Raw genomic sequence first — 19,683 nt, 5'->3', positions numbered from 1 at the left:
CAGGCTATATAGAGAGGCTGTGTTTGTGCAAGCTGTCCTGTCTAGAAACCTTAGGAGCTCTCCCACTGTCAGCAGGTTCCTCCTGATACCTTGCTTGCCATTGAAAAGAAAGCAAACTCTTATTGGCAATGCTCAGCATATTTTCTTCACTGCTAAAATATTTGCTCCACATTCACCCCTGAACAAATAAACTTCCACACCTGACTCTTGTGTATAGGCTGTATTCCTAATCTGGTGTAACACCAGTCAGCCTTCACTTGAGCTATGATGTACTGTAATGTATGAAGTAACGTATAATGAAGGAGCTTTCAAATGAGAGACACATGAAAAACCTTAATCTCAGCAATAAATTAATTTATTTTGCATTAAAAGAGTATTTAGGACATTAGTGTTGTAGTTCAAGATATTGGCATAACAAATTTGCATTAGCAATGGGAATTGTGTGAAATTAGGATGTATAAAGGTTATTATAGTGTTACTTCCATGTATCAGATGAAAAAATGGTTTAGACTTGCTGTGGTAAGTATGGGTTTTTCCAAGATGGATGAAGATAGGAGTGTAGAGTTCTGAGAAAAATATTTATTTCAGCTCTATGAAGGAAATATGTAGAATTTGTAAAACCTGTCCTCAAAACTGCAGAATGTTTGAACAAATTGAAAATCAACCTGTGCAAGGAGAGTCCACAGCAAAGGAGCTTCTGCCTGAATAACTGGTGAGAAACTTGGAAACTAGGCCATGGTTTTGGGCTTAGTATGAGGAAAACCACATCTCCTCTAGTGATCGAGGTACCCTTTGTGGTCACTGAAGAGCAGTAGTCACCTCCAGAGGATGGTCCATCCCACTTTGAGAGAGTGAGATAAATCACTAACTGAGGGTGACCATCTCTGATTCTGTACTAATACTCCAGGACACAATCCTCCAAACCTTTACACACAAGGCACATACAATTTTCTTATATTACTGAGTTTAGTCAGAACAGTAAATCAGTGGAATTTAGATAAATATGTGGGATGTAAGAATGTCACAGACATATATCTATATCTTATTTCACAGAGAAATTTATAGACTTCTATTTATCAGCTGATTTTTGTCATTGAGCTATGTACTACATTAATAATAAGCATTTATTCTACCTTCAAAACTTAACAGCAACATTACCTGTTAAACAGGAAACATGTTTTGGGAAGCGTAAGTAAAGAATCTTGTACAGCATTCTGCAAGAACAGAGAACTAATACTGCCTGGTGCATCAGATTACTCAGTTAATGCAAATCTTGTTGTCAGTAATGATCTAGGACAATCTTGTTAAGTCACTGTTTAAAGCTCCTGCCATATTTCATGCGACATTTTTCCCAGTTGGTCTATATATGGTCCACCCTTATATATGTACAGCCAAGTAGATTTTGGAATTCAGAAATCCTACCTTTTACAGACTTCACATAAACCTCTTTAAAGATTACTTATTAGTTGAGTTTTGGTACCATATATAGGTTTTAGAAGAACTTAGGAAGATTTGGTGCTAACTGTGAGGATTTCAGTATATGAAGGCAAATCCTGCAAGCCCTCTTAAAGTATCCCTCTCATGTTTGAGTTAGTAGTGACAGTAAATAGAGGGCAGGAGTAAAAAGGGATTCTGAAATAGAAGCTTTGCTGTTATTATTCTTTACTGTTGTTTTATTGGTACCTTTAATGTATAAATTTATAGGCATAGCTATATGGAGAAATACCCCAGAAGCAGAGTCGAAGTTAAGCAACTGCACAAATACTTGAGAATTTTTTAAATAATTTTGTTCAGGGTCCCAATCCAGAGAATGTAAAGGCAGTAAACAACATGTCACCTGGGGCAGCCTTCCTCCATTCAGCAGAGCTGGGGACCAGGCTGCAGTCGGCACAGCTCTGGCAAGTTGAAAACATTGACTGTGATAAATCACGGGTGCCAGCCCCAGACCATGGCAGGGCCAGATCCCACTCAGTGATGGAGATCCACCTCAGGAGCAGTCCCATGAAGCTTGGCACCCAGTGGGCACAGGATAGGGCATGCCAGGAGACCAGAGAGGGAATGGAAGGAAGCCCAAGCCCGCAGGCCTGGTGCAGGGGGAAGGACAAAGGCTGAAATCAAGTAAAAGTCATGTGAGAGAGTGTTTCTTGTAAAAACTTCCTGTTTGTCAGGGAATGTTTAGTTGGGGGTGGGGAGTGGCCATGTTTGGTTGTTTCTGATAAATACTGTGTGCAGTGGTTTTTACTGCTTGCTCACATGAGGCTGGAAACCAGACTCTTCATCCACTACATCTGATGTTTGAAAGGATTTAAAATGTACCTACCAGAGAAGAATTTTCTTTTATGTACAAGTAACAGCTTGAGGCAGTTTACTTGTTTTTATTATGGTCCTGAGATTTTGTATATTCTTTTCTGTATATCTGATAATTTATCACTCCTACCACCATTTTTTCCCCTTTTTTCAGTTAGCTTTCAAAAAATGTTAATTCCACACTCCTTAGAAATGCTTGCATCAGCTTATCCCACCTGTATTTTCAAGGCTATTTTTAAAGCAGCAACACACAGTATTTTTAAAGGATGCACAGCAACAGTGTTAAAAATAATCCATTGTATCTCACTAAATGTGGACAGACTGTTAAATGTAAGTTATTTTAATGAACAGCCACATTTCATTGTCCACCCAGCACAAGTTGCCAATTCCAGTTCTGGGAAAGAGTCAAGAAAAACACTCTGGAGTGCCTGAAGGTTTTGTAGTGAGCATTGCATGCTCACATTTATCAAGAAGTCTCAGGAGTTTACTCAACTATTGTTGATTGTCAGGGCACAATTGTGTATTTAGACTTTTCTTTTTCCCATATTAGCACTGAAAACTACACTCCCAGGGAGGGGCATGAACTGCAGATCTGGCAGATGATAGTAACTATATGTGTCACATGGGTAGACTGTGGAACTTGTGAACACTCTTTTTCATACAAATTTCTGAGTATTTTATTGCCATTCTCGATCTCTTCGGGGAGACAGCAAATTTAGGATGTTCGAGTAGTTCTGCACAAGACAGGATTTGAACGAAACCAGTCAGAATGGCCAGCATTATTTCAGGAAATGTGGCTTTCACACACCTTACACTATTAAGGTAATGAGCATCTATTTTTAGAAGAGCATTTATACAACTGAGGTGATTTAGTTCAATCCACTATTGGGTTATCAAGTAGCAACTTAAATATCACACCTCGTGGTAAAGACTTGCATTCCACTTGTTTATCTGGATTATTTTTAGCAGTATTTACTGGAAGTTATGCTTTATGGCAATTAATTATATTAAAGGCATTGTTTCATTTTGCTGCATAATGTAGGCTACTGTCTACATGTATACCAGTTGCTTCAGCAAGAGTTTATGAGGAAATACAAACAAGGTCTTTCTGGGATTCCTGTTATTGTAGAACTGTTCTCTTGGGATTTGGGGTTTTTTTGTTTGTTTATTTGTTTGTTTGGTTGGGTTTTTATACCTGTCTATTGGATATTAAAATAGAAGGTTTCCTTTAAATGTTGGGAAGTCTTTTTATTTAATGAATGAGTTGGACTGAGCAGGATTATTTCAGAAAATGTGGCTATCAAACACCTTACATTCTTAAGGGAATAAGCATCTATTTCCAGAGAAGTATTTATACAACAGAGATATTTGTTTTCATATAGCATCCATTTCCAGAGAAGTATTTATACAACAGAGATATTTGTTTTCATATAGCCTGTAGAGATACTCTAATTGAAATGAATACTGAAGAATATAAGCAAACTATTACAAGGAGAAAATAAAATTATTTGCCTTGTAAATACTATTTCTTCATCTCCTTTTTAGTAGAAGTTTGTCGGATAAGTTGCTGAAATAGTGTGAAACTATTGATTCATTGAGAATTCTGCCTAAAATTTTGTGTAGCTCTAGCAAGATTGAAGAATTTTTTTAACACTAATTTCCAGAAAGTTATATAGTAAAACAACTCAGGCTCTTCAAAATACTTTAACATGCACATTAAGTCAAATTGAGTTTAGTAAGCTCTAAAGACACATTTACATGCTGTGTTGTATCAGGGCCCAGGAGAGTAAACAGGATAAAAAGTCTTGTGAGCAGAGGACAAATTCTGAATCTCTTGCTCAGAAGGAAGTCCCCATTGGAAAGACAAAACTTCAAAAGTTGATTTTTAGAGTTTTCTAGGGAAAAAAAAAACTTTAATTTTGAATGTGGAAAATAATTCCTATAACTGAACTTCACTGAGCTTTTAAGAATAAAAACAGCTGTGCAAATTGTTCTGTGGAAGAGATCTATACTGTAAAACTCAGATCCTGAAAACCAGGCCTAAGTCATTCAGTAAAAACTGCAAAATCTTATCTAGGAATACTTCTGACATAATAAGCACTTCAGTTGAATTCATCTGAATTTTGCAGAAAAATACATTCTGTGTAAAAGTTAGATATGAATATGGCTCCAGGATTCAGTTTGTTGATGACACTGATGCTTGCTTTCCAGAAATGTGTGCTTTATTGGCCAGAGAAAAGAGGAATCTATGGGAAGGTTGAAGTCCTTGTTAACAGTGTGCAAGAATGCAAAAACTACACTGTCCGTCAGCTTACAATAAAGGTAACAATCTGCATCTGAGAAGCATCATTCACAATGCTCTCTTTTCCTTATTGTTAAATGAAGTTTAAGTGTTGGCTTTTTTAAAGGGTATAAATTTCTGCAGGAGGAGCTATGAAGCTGCAAGGTAGGGTTGAGACCAAAGTACTGGAATACTTATTGTATTGCCACTTTGTATGACTCTGGCAATAGAAAAGGCTTCAAAAAAGAGTGCAAGTTTCATTCTCTTAAACTGCATTTGTTTTGAGGCCCTTTTAGCATTGCCAAGGCAAAGTAAAAGGATTTTAGTTAATGACAGAACTAGCATAGCATCCTTCTAAAAAAATATACGCTGCTCATGTTGTGTGCTGAGTGCAACTACAACCTATCTGAGGGGCTAAAAAGAAGGATATAAAGAAATCTTCATGCTTTCCTGGTTCTCACCAAACATTAATTGTGCAAAATAAGACAGATGCCCCTCTTCTGAGCTGACTCCCTTATTACACTCTCATGCTATCAGATTGACCTTCTACTCCTGACAGGGCATTACAATAAATAATGTATTAGGAAAATTTGTGTCGTGTTTCAGCTCCAGCATTGAGAAGTGAGCAGAAATTATATCATCCAGTACAAATTACCCTAGCCCATATTCAGCCCCTTGTTGAAGTAAGTGGTAGCAGACTCTTTTGGAGAGAATAACTGAACAAACTGGGATATCTTGCTAATCTAGAAGGGCAGTTCTTCTGCATCTTTAACTTCAATTCCCTTGTAATTTTAGTGTCAGAGCTTTATAATGACCTTAAAAGGGAGAAATACATGATTATTTAGAAATTCAGAAGCTTACATCAAGCTATTCTCTCTAGATGTTGTTGCTGATATAACACAGGCATCTGACAATTCCCAGTTGGCAATACAGTCATTAAGTTAGTAGTCAGAGGAACAGAACTTACACAGCTGGAAAAGTCAGTGGTCAGAAAACAGAACTTACACAGCTGGAAAACCAGCCAAGTTTTCAGGTGCACAAAACCTTCTTATAATTGCGTGTCTGGCAGCACATCAGTTCCACCCACAGTTACATCCTCCAAGTCTAATACAAAAAATTGTTTAATCTCTCTTAACATTTTTGCTGTCTTTTTACCATAAGAGTGTAAGAACTAAAAGGAATACAGTTGTTCATGTGAAATGTGGGTGTTCTTTCCAGCAAGGGAGTCAGTCCCGCAGTGTGAAGCACTACTGGTACACGTCCTGGCCGGACCACAAAACCCCCGACAGCGCCCAGCCCCTGCTGCAGCTCATGCTGGACGTGGAAGAGGACAGGCTGGAATCACTGGGCAGAGGGCCTGTCGTTGTGCACTGCAGGTAATTAGCCAGGCCTTCTCTTAAGTGACTGCCTAAAGCAAGGCTACAGCAAATTGCATCAAATAGCCCTCCTAAAGAATCTGTTTGGGGAAAAGCAAAATTCCCCAGTTCCTCTTCATGTTAATGGAGTTTTTTAGTTCATAGCTAAGGATATGAGTTTGGGAGAGAACTCCCTTGTTGTTAGTAGATTGCTTCTGAACTGTTCTCTATTTCTGCTAATGAATTCTGCTTTTGAAAGACTAGCTGGAAAAATTATTTTCCTTTTGTTTTTTATTTATGATTTTCTTACTTTTTTGTCTTGCCGCATGATTACATACCTAATTCAGGTGCAGTGCCTGGTGACCAGTATGCAAAGTGCATTGTAAAGCAAGTCAGTTTTGAGGAGCAAGAATTGGGTACAAATTTGGAGACCAAAACACATCAGTATTGCAATTTGTGAACATTTTCACAAGCAGTTGGTTGGATATTCAAGAGCAAAGAGTTATTCAGTACTCAAGAATAGAGCTTTACTCACACAGATTATAATGCACAAGAAGATGACCTTCTAATAATTCTAGTTTAATTCTATTTTATTGCTTTATATTGATTCATTACCCCATGTTGCAATTTAAATAATTGAAGGAAGTAGCACTGGCTTTATTATTGGTGGAAAGAAGTAGATGAAGCAAAACAGAAAGTAAAAATGAAATCAGTGTTTTCATACTTGGTTTGTCTCATAACAGTGATGATACATCTCTTACAGTTGAGATAATACTTCTTTTTTTTTTTTCCTAGAAGTATATTAAATCAGAACTTTTCCTCTTGAACAACTTCTTTCCAGTTCCATATTTAGGAGATTTAGAGAAATGGAAGACAAATTTAAACCACCCATAATTTTTGAAAACTAGAATGTGATGAATAAGCAACTTCCCCAAATTTTATGCAGCTGTATTTATCAGGGATTGTAGTTTCCCTAACAATGCAGAAATCTGTGGATAGCTATTGAGATTGCCCTTTTTTTAGTACAGATCTTCAGTAATGGAGGTCTTCAGAAGAATGGGATGTCTTTCTGAGATGAGTGATACAGTAAGGTCTGTAAGCATGAGCGGGAATTTATTAATGATTAAAGAGAGATATCATCTCAATTGTGATTAAGATATCATCCCAGTTGTGATTAAAATTCATAGTTCTTCAGTCACAACTCAGCTATCTATACGTTCAGTACATTATGGTCTGCAAATCTCACACTCCATTTTCCAGTCAGACAGTTTCTTCCTTTTTGTCTGAGTGAGAAGACTGGGAAGACTTCCACCCCAAATTAATTTTTTAACATATTTTTGCCAATTTTCCTGCCATTCAGCATGAAAGCCATGAGGTGCACTGCATTCTGTATTACTTAAGCAAGAAACAGAGTGGGGCAGAGATTCTCAAAATAGTTGAGGCCTCAGGGATAAAAAAAAGCCAAAATGGCTGTTTCCCAGCAGGCATCAAGAAAACCTGGGGAGCTATGGCACCAAGTCCTTCACCATCCTTCGGAATCACAGGAGAGAGAGTTAACTTCCTCAGCATGGGTCTAGGTCCTTTTTGCCTTCATGGTTAGAGATATGATTAGCAGAACCCCTGTATAATTTGAGGACTTTAAACATAAAGCCCTACTGAATTTTGATTTTAGTTTGGCTTCTTCTCCTTTTCAATACATATCTCCATCGTTTGCTTGGACTGGGCCAGAGAATAGTCAGATTTTGTAGTGCTAATGAAACTTGGTTTTCTTACCATACACTTGTGTGCAATGTGAAAAAATGTAAGCCTCACAATTACCCACAACTGGACTGCTGGAACAGTGCACACTTTCATTTCTCTCTGTGAAAGTGAGCTGAGAAGTCAGCCTTGCTGGACATGCACCCAGGAAGTGTGGGTTCTTGCAATTCCAAGTTTCTTTTGTTTTTCTATTTTCATAGCTATTTAGTGTTTTCCATGTAATTTCTGGATCTGTGAACTTCATTCCCCTATTAAATTTTGCCTTTTCTTTCAGTGCTGGTATAGGAAGGACTGGATGTTTTATTGCCACAGCCATTGGTTGCCAGCAGTTAAAGGAAGAGGGAGTTGTAGATGCATTGAGCATTGTCTGCCAGCTACGAGTGGACCGGTGAGTTCCAGAAGAACCACAAATCAGTCAATGATTCTGAAAAAATTACCAAAATGATTTGGTAATGATCAGTAATGATTCTGAAAATATTTTCACAGTTGGCTGTTTCTTTACATGAAATGTTGCTTTTGCTGACTTGTATGACCACATTAACTGAATAATCAAGGCAGCATATGTATTTAGGTCCTGAATAAGGAATCATACTGTTTTCTGAGTGAAACTTCCATTGAATGAAATTCCCCTGAAATTACAACCCTGTAGTTGCTGGGCACTTGCCACTTCTCTTTTCCCCCACTAAAATTTTCTGCTTGCTGTCTGTATCATCCCATTGGGACACAAGAGAGGTGAGGCATACTGGAGACAAAGGATTTTTTTTGAGCCTGGGTAGATGAAGAAATCCAGCTCACTGAGTGTGTAGCTTCTTTGAGCACTGGAGAAAGACAAATCTAGTGCTGTTGCTATTTCCTCAGCTGTGCTGGGGGTCCTTTTGAATGGAGTTGGCAAGTTTACCCAGCCTAAGAAAATACCAAGGCATTTGTTCCAGACTTTTCTGGAGTCAGATCAATTCCCTGACTGAATTCACAGCTTGGGAGCAGGAACAGTGTAAGCCAGCATTGTTGCAGAGTGCTTTGTTTTATGAAACCATGGCTGAAGAGGGATTTGTGTTTTAAAGGAGGATGTGGGTATTGTGCACAATGGAAGCTGTTGGTTGGGTTGTACTTTTCTTTCTTATTCTGTTTAGAAAAACAGGATTTTGTATAAAGTAAATAAACAGGATTGCACCAAGAATAGAGGAGTCTCCTCCTCTGCTGTAGGTACAGGTCCTATAATGGCCTTGCAAGTATCTTAACTGCTTCTGATATGCGTGCCTTCTTTAAATGAAAACAATCCATAGGGTGCAAATGCTGAAAAGGAGCTTAGGTCAAAGGGTTAATACCGAATTTTTCATGTTGAGAAGAGCTCTGAAAGGTACTGGAACCATGAAGTGCGGAAGGACCAGAATCCATATAGTTGACTGTATTTATGGATTATCTCCTCTGCCTTCCCCTCCCGTATGGCTTCATCATACTAGACATTGTAATATGATCTTTACAAGGCAACATGAGCCACTTGGAGTGTAAAATTCTCCAAAGGGAGTTATTGACCTAAAAATCTCAGCAACAAAATAAGAAGGAATAGCTGAGAGAAAAATGCTTACTCTGTTTTAAATTACCAACTGCAAATTTCCAAACCTCTTTTCTGAATATCTATATGTCTTATTGAGAAAGGTTTGAAGAGTTCTTCCCCATTTTAGTATTTCTATTATGAAAAAATCTTTTTCTCCTTGCTTTTACAATCCATTATAGAGAAGTGAAAGCAAACTCTGGTCTCAGCTGCCTCTTTTAATATCCCTATTTCAGACATAAAAAAACAACCCAGATTTTCAGCATTATTAACTGACAAAACAATTTTATTGAGTGGATTTGCCTAATGAACTTTCTTTTACATCTTAGTATCCTAGATAAACTTCAAAAGAGAATGGAAATCTGACCCAAATATAACATTCATAACAGCAATTTCCATGACACAAAACTTGTTATAAGAATTGTTAAATATTGTGATTTGTACATTTCTGTATTTTTTCAAGTTTCAGATTGTATAGACTATAGAGATCTTGTTTCATATTCACAGGCATTGCCTGAGACAACGAGTATGTCTCTGTTTTAATTTTTAAAGACATTTTTCTGGATAAAACTCAGTAACCAAAACCTGTCTTTTCTTTTCTGGTTTGTTTTTTTTTTCCCCAACTGCCATATTGCAGAATGAACCTCACTGACCAGGCAGTCAGTTTATAGTCATGATTATTAAGGCAAAGTTTAGCAGCCCCTAAGACTACAGTAGCCAGTGCCAGCCCTATCAGATCATGGGTCCATAAAGTGGCCAAGAGTCACTCTTACATGGACAAAGCTCAATGAGACTGGCCTCCCCTGCTGTCACAGTCCTGACATGGTGGTCACTGGCAGGTGGTGTGTGAGATAGGGTCATTACACATGCCATGAAGATGGCAAAATGAACTTTAAGCCCACTAGACCTGGCTGCAAGAGCTGGCTGTGGCCGTCGTGTTGTTGCAGTGCAGTTACCAGCCCAGCCAACATTAGCAGTGGGGTACAGTCATGTGCAGAGCAGGATCAGTGCTGAGGCTTTCTTCCTCATTATGCTGGCCAGCAGTTTTTTCTTCATGCATCACGTTGCACTAAAAAAAAAAACCCAACAAAATAAAAGGAGAGTAGGATGGTTTTATCTGACCACCTGGATCCAGGAACCTGGCTAGGAGGTACACTGAGTATTTTATCCCTGATTTCCTGTCTCCAGTAGGCTCCTGGCCACTCAGAGCTGCATCTTCCAAACACAAGTTACTACTGGAATGAACACACTCAGGGATGTCCACTCTTATGTGGAGTTTTTATCATATGGGTCCATGACCACATTTCTACCAAAGTGAATCAAGCAATAGGAAAAAAGAAAAGAGCTGACTTGAGGGACTCATAAGTAGTGTTGTAGTGACTTACCAAAGCATTCCTATTGCCTAGCATGTTCACTGAAAACCAAACAAGCATCCAGAAAAATTGCATATGATGGCAAAAAGTTATGCTGGAAAATAGTTTAATTAATGGCCCATGTAACTCTCCCTGGAAAGAGAGTTTTAAATAAGCACTCCAACAGGGATTGAGACATCTAGGTAGGGCATGTCCAGGTACCACTTCCTTCTTAGCTGCTTAGTGTAAGTTATGGGGTGAATGGATCTGACAGTAATCATCAGTGCTGAGCCAATATGAGAAAATGGACAATCCACTCAAAATATTGGCCCAGGATGTAAATACAGCCATGGTCTGTGTGAATTTGTGAAAAGACAGACCCAGAGGTCTGCTCAGCTTGCTTTTTTTCCCCGGTTCATTTTTTATATTTTGTAACAGAAACAGGAAATATTTGATGTGAGGCATCTTCAAGACTTACTGTGACATCGAGAAACTTTGCACATTCTTAACCTTAAAGGCACATTCTTGGAATGACATCCGATAACTTTGCTCTTGGCTCCTCAGACAGGATGAAAAGAGTTTCCAGTGTGCGTCAATTCATTGTTTAAGTGTTTTGACTAATGGCCTCAGGTTAAAAAAAAATCCCAAACCCTGCATCACATTAATTCTGGAGCAGACTGCATGCAGCTGCACTAGCAGCAAGCCAGAGGGCAGGGTAAAGGACCTTTTATGCACTCATTGCTGCCCGAGCAAAGATGGTCACAGTCCCTGAGCCCTCAGGATACCGGGATCTGTTTCTTCCAAGCAACAGCCCAAAGAGTCTCAAAGAAGCAGAGAGCCAGAAGCTCACAGAATAGCTGGCAGTGCAGGCTAGCAAATAGACAAAGGATGCACACCCAGAGGTGCTGTAGCTGTGGCTACATCCCTCCTGGGCACTTGGGACACAGGAGAGGAAACCTCCCTCCTGGAACAAATTTCCTCCTTCCACACAGACATTTCCACAAACCAATGTCTTGGGATCACAGATAATTCCCTGCTAATTAATATGAACCTTGCATAAGAACGAAGGTAAGAAGGAAGGTGAAAAATTGGACACGAGCTGGCAGTGTGCCCTTAGAGCCCAGAAAGGCAAGTGTATCTTGGGCTGCATCTAAAGCAGTGTGGCCAGCAGGTCCAGGGAGGGGATTCTGCCCCTCTGCTCTGCTCTGGTGAGACCCCACCTGGAGTGCTGCATCCAGCTCTGGGCTCCCCAGGGCAAAAAAGGCATGGGCCTACTACAGTGGATCCAGAGAAGGGACATGAAAATGGTCAGAGGGATAGAACACCTGTCCTTTGAAGAAAATCTGAGGGAGTTGGGGCTGTTCATCCTGAATAAGGATCTGGGGGCATGTTTTTACTGTATTTCAATATGAAAGGAGGCTTATAAGAAAGAGAAAGCCTTTCTAGCAGGGTTTGTAATGACAGGACAAGACATAATGACTTTAAACTTAGAGAGAGTCAATTCAGATTCGATATTAGGAAGAAATTCTTTACCTTCAAATCTCTAGAAGTGTTTAAAGACAGGTTGAATGGGGCTCTGAGCAACCTCATCTTAGGGGATGGTATCCCTGCCCATGGCTGGGGGTTTAAGGTCCTCACCAATCTAAACCATTTTGCAGTACTATGGCTCAATAAATCCCGTGTGTAATGGCACTGACAAGGCTAAGTTGTCTAAATCTCTGAGTAAGACTCATATGCCCTTAAGCTGACAGAGATATGGACTGTTTGCCCACACAAGGTTCAGAAGCATCATAACCTCTGAACTGTGCTTGCTAACATGGGGCAGACCCCATGGTGCTGGGCTCAGCCCCCACAGTCTTACACACACTTTCCTGGGGTTTTTTTCTGCACTGAAGAGGAAGGAGCGAGGATCACCACCACAAACAGCCTAGTGCAGCCAAAATTGTTTTAACCTGCCCTTTCTGCTAAATCCTTCTCCCTGGATATGTTCCCTTCCCCCACCCCTTCTACACAGCAGATCTAACCTGGGAAGTGCACTCCCTTAGAGAACATCTTGGGGGAACATTGATGAGGAAGGCAGGGAGGGAAGCTGTTTGGGAAGGGGTTGCGTGGGCAGAGCAGGATGCAGCAGCAAGGAGGAAGGAAGGAGACTAGGCAGCACAGAGGACCAGAGCAAAGCCTTCCCTTTAGTACCTCGCTGCATCTTCAGGCAGGGGACAAGCACAGAGGAAAGCAGCTGAAGGCAAAAGGCAGCCAAGAGTTATGAATTTGTGGATGTCTTTTTGGCAAAACTATGAGTGCTTCATTTTGGGCTGGATGGGACCATTTAAGGGCCTGTGATTTTCTTCCTAGGAATAGCATATCGTAATAGCCATGTGTGTCACTAAAAGGTGTTCTATATTTGCCTGAGCTCATTGGAGGAACACAGACCACTGGTCACTTACTTACAGAAGGACATACTATTTTAATTATTATTTTCCTGCCATAGCCATTTAGCCATCCAGAAGCACTGAAGAAAATAAAAGGACCTTGTGGTTGTAGATAATCTTCTCTACCAAAGGACAATACTTGTTGAGGAAGTTTTACCATTTTTCAAATAGATTGGTATATCAGTACTATATTTGTTGTTAGAGATCTCATGAGATTTTCAGACCTGCTTCTGCAAGATATCTGGTTCCAACAGTGCTCTGGATCCAAATACCTCACAAATTTAAATGTTTCAATGAAGATCTAACTGAAGCCGGATGTGACACATATCTTAATGTCTTCATTCTCACTAAGGTCATTTGGTCTTTCATCATCCCAAAGGTAACTAGCTGCTCCAGGGTACACTGAGGATGAACCAAGGGCTTGTTTCTTGGTTAGAAGCAGAGTAGATAGCTTTGAATACCCTGGCAGAGGAGATAACAGAAGTGGTATAAAGTAACTTGAGGCCTTGCTCCATGAGAAGGGAGACCTTGAGTACCTCAGTATTGACAGAAAGAGGCTCAGTTTAATTTCAGAGCTAAATGGTAACACTCCTATCACACCTACCTCCTGTAGGACTTCCCCTTCCTATCACACTGTAACCAGTACTGGAGATGTGGGACTTGATCCTCATACTTAGACCTGAAAAACTGATTGTTACCGGGTGAATGTATAAAAAGTAGGTGTTTAATCCAAGCTGTCTGCAGCTAGTTCTTTTTATGGTTAGGTTAAACTCTCTTGCATTGGTGGTGGTGAAATGATTCACCACTGTAAAATTTTGTAGGTGGTGGCTGTTCGGACAGGATGCATTGTAGGCGTTTGAAAGAGGACAGGAAGAGCTGTTCTCTGCACAGGCCATCTGCAGGTCACAGAAGGTTACATTTTTAGTAAAGGAGAAAAATGAAAGGCCAGATTCTGTATACTTCCTCGCTTCATCAGTGGTAATGCTGCATCCATGTATCTGGCCTTCCTTGCCCAAGTGATTGAGCAAAATTCTCTTTGAATATACTGAATTTGAAATGTAGGTTTTAACACTGTAGATGCCAGATGTTTTCTTCTCTAATTCTTACTCTCATGGAACTGGGAATTCTTCATGGGCATGTGCTGGATGGCATAAGCTGTGAAAAAAGTAATTCTGCTCTGACAAATATATCCCACTTACTCAAGCAAAATGTAAGTCAAACTGTGAGAAAGAGCTTGTGTCATCTGGTGCTCATGGGGCTGCCAGGAGCTGGAGTGTGTTGCAGTCTTAAGAAATAAGTTTTCAGTGCAGTTTGTTTCCTTTCCAGGGGTGGAATGGTTCAGACCAGCGAGCAGTATGAATTTGTACACCATGCACTGAGTCTGTATGAAAGCAGACTTTCTGCAGAAGCTGTCCAGTGAAGCCGAGGAGGGTAAAACCAAATGTCAGTCTCTTGAGGTAATTCGTTTCATTACCTACCAGCAGCTTCTTCAAGGAGTTTACTGCAGTGGGAAAGGCAGCTTTGAGGCCAACTTCTGAAAGGATTATGGACGGTTTGGCAAAAGCACAGAGATTGCTGGACCCTCACTATGTATGAATGTATTGCGAGCTTCCCAAAAATGATTTATAAAGAAGGTACTGTACTGAAACTACACATGGATTTTGTGTATGTATCTAAAGGTGGGTTTAATTCTGTAATGCTGATATCTGCCATATGGAATGTATGTATGTGCTACTGCTGCAGTCAGATGGACATTGGGACTTCTACAGAAGAAATGTTTAACAAGTGTATAAAAGCTTTGACGTTTGCAAACTGTCTTGTGAATGGACTGTCAACTGTACTGTAAAGTGCTATTACTGATTATGTGGTGAGCTTGTTTCTTGGCCACATAATATTCTTGCTGCTAAAATTGCAAGTGTTCAACCATGGATTAAAAAAAGGAGATAATAAAAAAATTTTAAAATCTTGTTTTTGAAAATATTCAAAAGCAGTTAATATTTTATATGGAAATATATGTTCTTCATACTATTAACTATTAAATGTGTACTTACTGTAGGTCTTACAGAGCAGTTGCAGAGCACAATGTCTGTTGTTCAGTGTGTATGTATTTACCCTAAACTGTTTGAATGTCTTAGAACATGCTTCTGCTACAGACCTGAATCCAGTGTATTTGTAAATTGTGTAAGTCATTCTACTTTTAAAAGAAACTTTGTAGCATATATTAAATGGTAAGGATTTTAAATATTTGTCTGTCTTTTATTATCACAGAAATTTTTGCATATGTTGTTTATCTGCTCTATTTCTTTCAGTAAGAGATAGATGCCTTTAGTGATACAGACTCTTCCATGACAGGTTATACAAGAAAGAAGATGCTGCTATGACTGTTTCCTTTATTGCTCAGTAAAAGTTTGTTTTTAAGAGATATGTGAAGTTGGCCTTATGGCTTACAGCATTGGGAGGTCTGTTTACAGGGTGTAATGACTTTTTAATGCAGTGATGTTGACTTTGCTTCATACTGCTAATAAATTACCCTTAATATAAAATATTAACTGATGTCTCTGTTCTTGCTTGTTTATGCACACACACTCTTGTGCCCCTATAAACAGGCTTGGTCCAGCCCAATTTGGTCAGCCTCCAGCATGGCTTCAGACCACTTGAGAACCAATCCAGAGGGCACAGCAATCCCCAGCTGACATGGAGCAAAGTGCACCACCTGATGGGAAGGCAAACCCAGGATCACTTGATTCCTCAGGGGGAGTTTCTGTAAGACCTGGTACAGATGCCAGAGCTTTGCCTCCTCCTCTTCCCCTTCCTCCCCACCCTCCACTTGGCTTTTAGGATGTGTGAAGTTAGAAATATATTGAGATCTTGCTTGATTGTGTATAGTTACAAAAAATACATGTTTTTCCCGGAATAATATAGAGCATACTTAGTCAGCACCATCCACATGACCTGTAGATTAGTAATAGTTCACATGCACCAAATTAGACAAAAGTATGATCCACTTTCTTTTAGTCTAAAGAGATTCAATAAAATCTCTTTTAATTTCCCAGGTGCTTGAAAACTTCTCTTTTGCTTGTATTTTTCCAAAATAAACCAACTAGTAAACTGAAGAATCATATTAAAAGGAAAAAGTACTGTAAAACCCCCCAAAACAATTGAATAGAAGGAAGTGCTCGTCACTGACTTTTTCCCCCGTGAAGGCACATTTCCTTCCTAGCCTTCGCTTCACTTATCTGAGGTGGGTTTTTTTAAGAGAAGCATGGGGAGTTGCTAGAGGGAAAATGGATTCCTTATTTCACGTCCTGGTTTCTACCTGTCTTGCCTTGACATTCTCAGGTAAGTGTCTCTCCCCACTTCCCCTCTGCTGAATTGCTCTTTCTGCCACTGAGCAGAGCCCTCCGGCACAGCCGGTGACTTACAAAGACCAAGTCACCTCTTCTCTGGGCTTCGTACCAGAGGAATGAGGGCAGGGCCAACACAGCCCATTCTGTTTAGATTCCTTTCCAAAGGAAAATAAACTGCCTTCTTCTATGCTGGAGATACATCTTTTTTTAAGAAGATCTCCTGATAGACAATCCAGGAGCTGAGTTTTTAGGACAAATGCTTCAGATGGGAGATTCCTGACTTTTATTCATACTCAATGAAACTTCAGAGACAAGAACTTTCTATAATGCTTAGTTAGAAAATTCCCAGGTCTGTAAAAACAGGGGAATGGCAACATCAATTGAGGGAAATAAATACACATTTGGTTTAGCACTTTGTAACTAATGGGGCTGGAAATGTTTGAGTAACTGAGATTAAAAACAAAGAACAACCTAAACACGATATGGCAGGGTGGCTGCATTTGAAAGAACCAGCTCTGCGTTCTGTAACAAGTATGCATTGTGCATTGGGAGCTTTGTTGGGTTTTGATTAATGCAATGTAATTTTCTTCTTGAGTAGCTGGTGTTGATCTTTAAGTGTGGTGACACAGAGAGCTAATCTTACATGAATTGGAATGGTCACAAAGCTAACAGCTAGAGACTTTGGAATATATCCAGTAAAACAGATGTGCTTCCTATCAGTAAAGAACCTCCATTCCTGTAACACAGGAATTGAGAGACACATCAATTTGTGAATATCCTCCTACATGTTTCCCTCAGAAACATTATGAATTTTACTAAAACAACTTCTAGGCTGTAAATTATATTTTTAGAAGTCTGTATTGTGAAACTGAAACAGAGACCGAGAACTCATGTAGATCTGTTTGCTTTCCAGCAGGGGAAATAAGGGGCTGGTGTTTGAATTTATTAGTTCTTGGATTTCTTTTATATCCAGTTTAATTTTTTCTTATTTTCATACATAATGAAGGTCTAGATAACCTTGCCACGATAGCTTGGGGTTTTGCATTTTCATTTTTTGTGTTACCAGCACATGCATCACGTGGGTGTTGTGTTTGGAGGGGTTTTTTAAAATAGGTTCAACTTATGGGAAGTTTCATGAAAAGTTCCCATAAGTTGAATCTATGGGAAAGGTGGGAAGAAAGTGGGAAGAGAGATTTATTTGCTAATGTATTTTAAATCATTGAGAATTTGCTTTTTGTCAAGTAAATGTGTAATCAATCGTATTTTTCTGGAATTTTCCTTTTCCAGAAGGGTTTCTGATTATCCATGTCCAGAAACAGCAGTGTCTTTCAGAGAAGGGAGGAGTCATTATGGAAAAGTGCAATATGACCAACCTGAACCAGAAATGGCAGTGGATGGCAGATGACAGGCTCCTCCATGTGAAGTCTGCCCAGTGCCTGAGCATCTCTACACGCTCTGCTCTGTCGTCTCGCAGCATCACTGTAGATTGTCCCCAGGCAGTCAGGTGGAATTGCCACGAGGATGGGCTCCTGAAGGTGGCCAACAGCTCCCTTTTCCTCACAAAACAAGGTCAGAAGGTAATGGCCAAGCGGAGTAAAAAATACCTTCACACATGGATGCAGCTAAAAGCCAGCGAGACGGGAAAACCTGTTTATGTAAATCTGTGCTCAAAACAAGGTGAGTTATTCCTTCAAGAAAATATCCTGGGAGTTTTGGTAACAAAAATGTCTCTCTTATGCTAACTCAAATGTGAAAAATTATGATATTTTATTCATACAGAAGAATGTTTTTCACAGTTGAAAAGCATTTTGAGAACTATTAAAGAACAGCTGAGATGAATGCTGTCTTTCTCACAACTGGTGGAATTTTTAATCCACTTTATATTTCAGGATGTCTCTCCTTTTGTCTACTCCCAATCTTTGGATCAATGTTCTTATATGTAACCTCAGCTCACTGTTACTGTGTCATTTCCTTTTTCCATTTCTAAACTATGGGTACTGATTCCCAGTACTTTTCAAAAATGTGGATGCAAAGAAGTTCTCCTCCCCATTCATTTTATCATACAAATACAGATTCAATCTGTCAAGAGCAAGAAAACATCTGAAAATCAAACACATGCACAATTATTTCTCTGATTAACCTAAATGCATGATTAGAACAGGTATGGCTTACATATTTGTGTGTTTACTTAGTGTAATTTTGCTCTTAGATGCCATATACATGACAGCACTCAAAATCCTGAGAATAATGAACTGAATCAAAAGTCTCAGAAATTCTTGGAATAGTACCTTGAAATGCAAAGGTCTGTGCACATACCTACAGACATGTAGCAGTATATCTGTGTAGTTGTGAGTTTCCAAATCCATGACAAAATGGAAGGTACAGTGGTTGGAATACTGCTTGGTAATGCTTTCTTCAATGTCCCGTTGTCAATCCTTCCTGGCAAATATGTTGATATTGTTCTTGTGCAGTATTAAGAAATTCTTAACAGTAAATAAGAACAACCTACAGACATCTTTTTACTGTTCATTCTTGTCTTTACAGGGTTAAAAAAAAAGTTTTATGACTCAAAACTGTTGCACATGTCCAAGTTATCAGACTGTTTAAACCAAATCCTCATTCTTTCTAAACTCCTAGTTATTGTAAGGCAGGGTACCATTTTTTTCAGCATATTTGCACTTGCAGAACTCTGCTCATAGGACCAGGACTACTCACCTGAGTGGAGGCATGAAAGGATAGCTTGCAGAATCAGGGAATGGAAAAGTGGCCATGATTCCATCCCAGCCCTCCATATATGTTAGAGATTAAAAAGGCAAAATCATTTGAAGTCCTGTGGGGTGCATATGGCTTGCATATTCAAAGACACTATGAACAGTTCAGATGAGGTGCCCAGGTCGTGTTATTTCCTTTCAATAGCTGGATGGAGTGTGGCCTAACAAAGTTGAACTAACCTTACACACTTTTCTTAATCATCCTCAGAGGAGAAACAACTTAAAACCAATAAGCACCAAGACAATTGTAATGGGATATTAAAGTACCTTCTCATCTCTTTACTGTGCAAAGTTCCTAAATGAATTTATTTTCCTGACATTCTCTCCATAGACAGGCCTGTAAATCCTTTCTAAGAGTGTTACTTACCTTATTTTTGACAGCTCTGGGAAGCTCTGTTGAAAAACCAACAAAACACTATAATCCTCAATACCTGTTTCAGAATTTTAAGAATGTAAGAAGCTCATAAAGTGGAAGCGCAATGGAATTTTTCAAATAGTAGTAAATACTATGAGAACAATGCCCCAAATTTG

At 39.3% G+C, this 19,683-nt stretch overlaps 2 protein-coding genes across 2 annotated transcripts in view; both read left to right on the top strand.

Annotated features, from left to right (window-relative positions):
- PTPRR (protein tyrosine phosphatase receptor type R) overlaps positions 1-14,682 on the top strand; it is a 138,289-nt gene extending 123,607 nt beyond the window's left edge. The window contains exons 13-16 of the mRNA XM_050969899.1: positions 4,519-4,629; positions 5,807-5,964; positions 7,976-8,089; positions 14,361-14,682. Of these exons, the coding sequence (XP_050825856.1) occupies positions 4,519-4,629; positions 5,807-5,964; positions 7,976-8,089; positions 14,361-14,454 (477 nt within the window). The 3' untranslated portion in view covers positions 14,455-14,682. The remainder of the gene's footprint in view (positions 1-4,518; positions 4,630-5,806; positions 5,965-7,975; positions 8,090-14,360) is intronic.
- Positions 14,683-16,258: 1,576 nt separating this feature from the next.
- PTPRB (protein tyrosine phosphatase receptor type B) overlaps positions 16,259-19,683 on the top strand; it is a 62,500-nt gene continuing 59,075 nt past the window's right edge. Inside the window, exons 1-2 of the mRNA XM_018910164.3 lie at positions 16,259-16,373; positions 17,669-18,058. Of these exons, the coding sequence (XP_018765709.2) occupies positions 16,319-16,373; positions 17,669-18,058 (445 nt within the window). The 5' untranslated portion in view covers positions 16,259-16,318. The remainder of the gene's footprint in view (positions 16,374-17,668; positions 18,059-19,683) is intronic.

Source organism: Serinus canaria, chromosome 1A (genome assembly GCF_022539315.1).
Source record: "Serinus canaria isolate serCan28SL12 chromosome 1A, serCan2020, whole genome shotgun sequence".
NCBI lineage: Eukaryota > Metazoa > Chordata > Aves > Passeriformes > Fringillidae > Serinus > Serinus canaria.
Note: the sequence above shows the minus strand (reverse complement) of the source record. Positions and strands in the feature narration are given on the sequence as shown.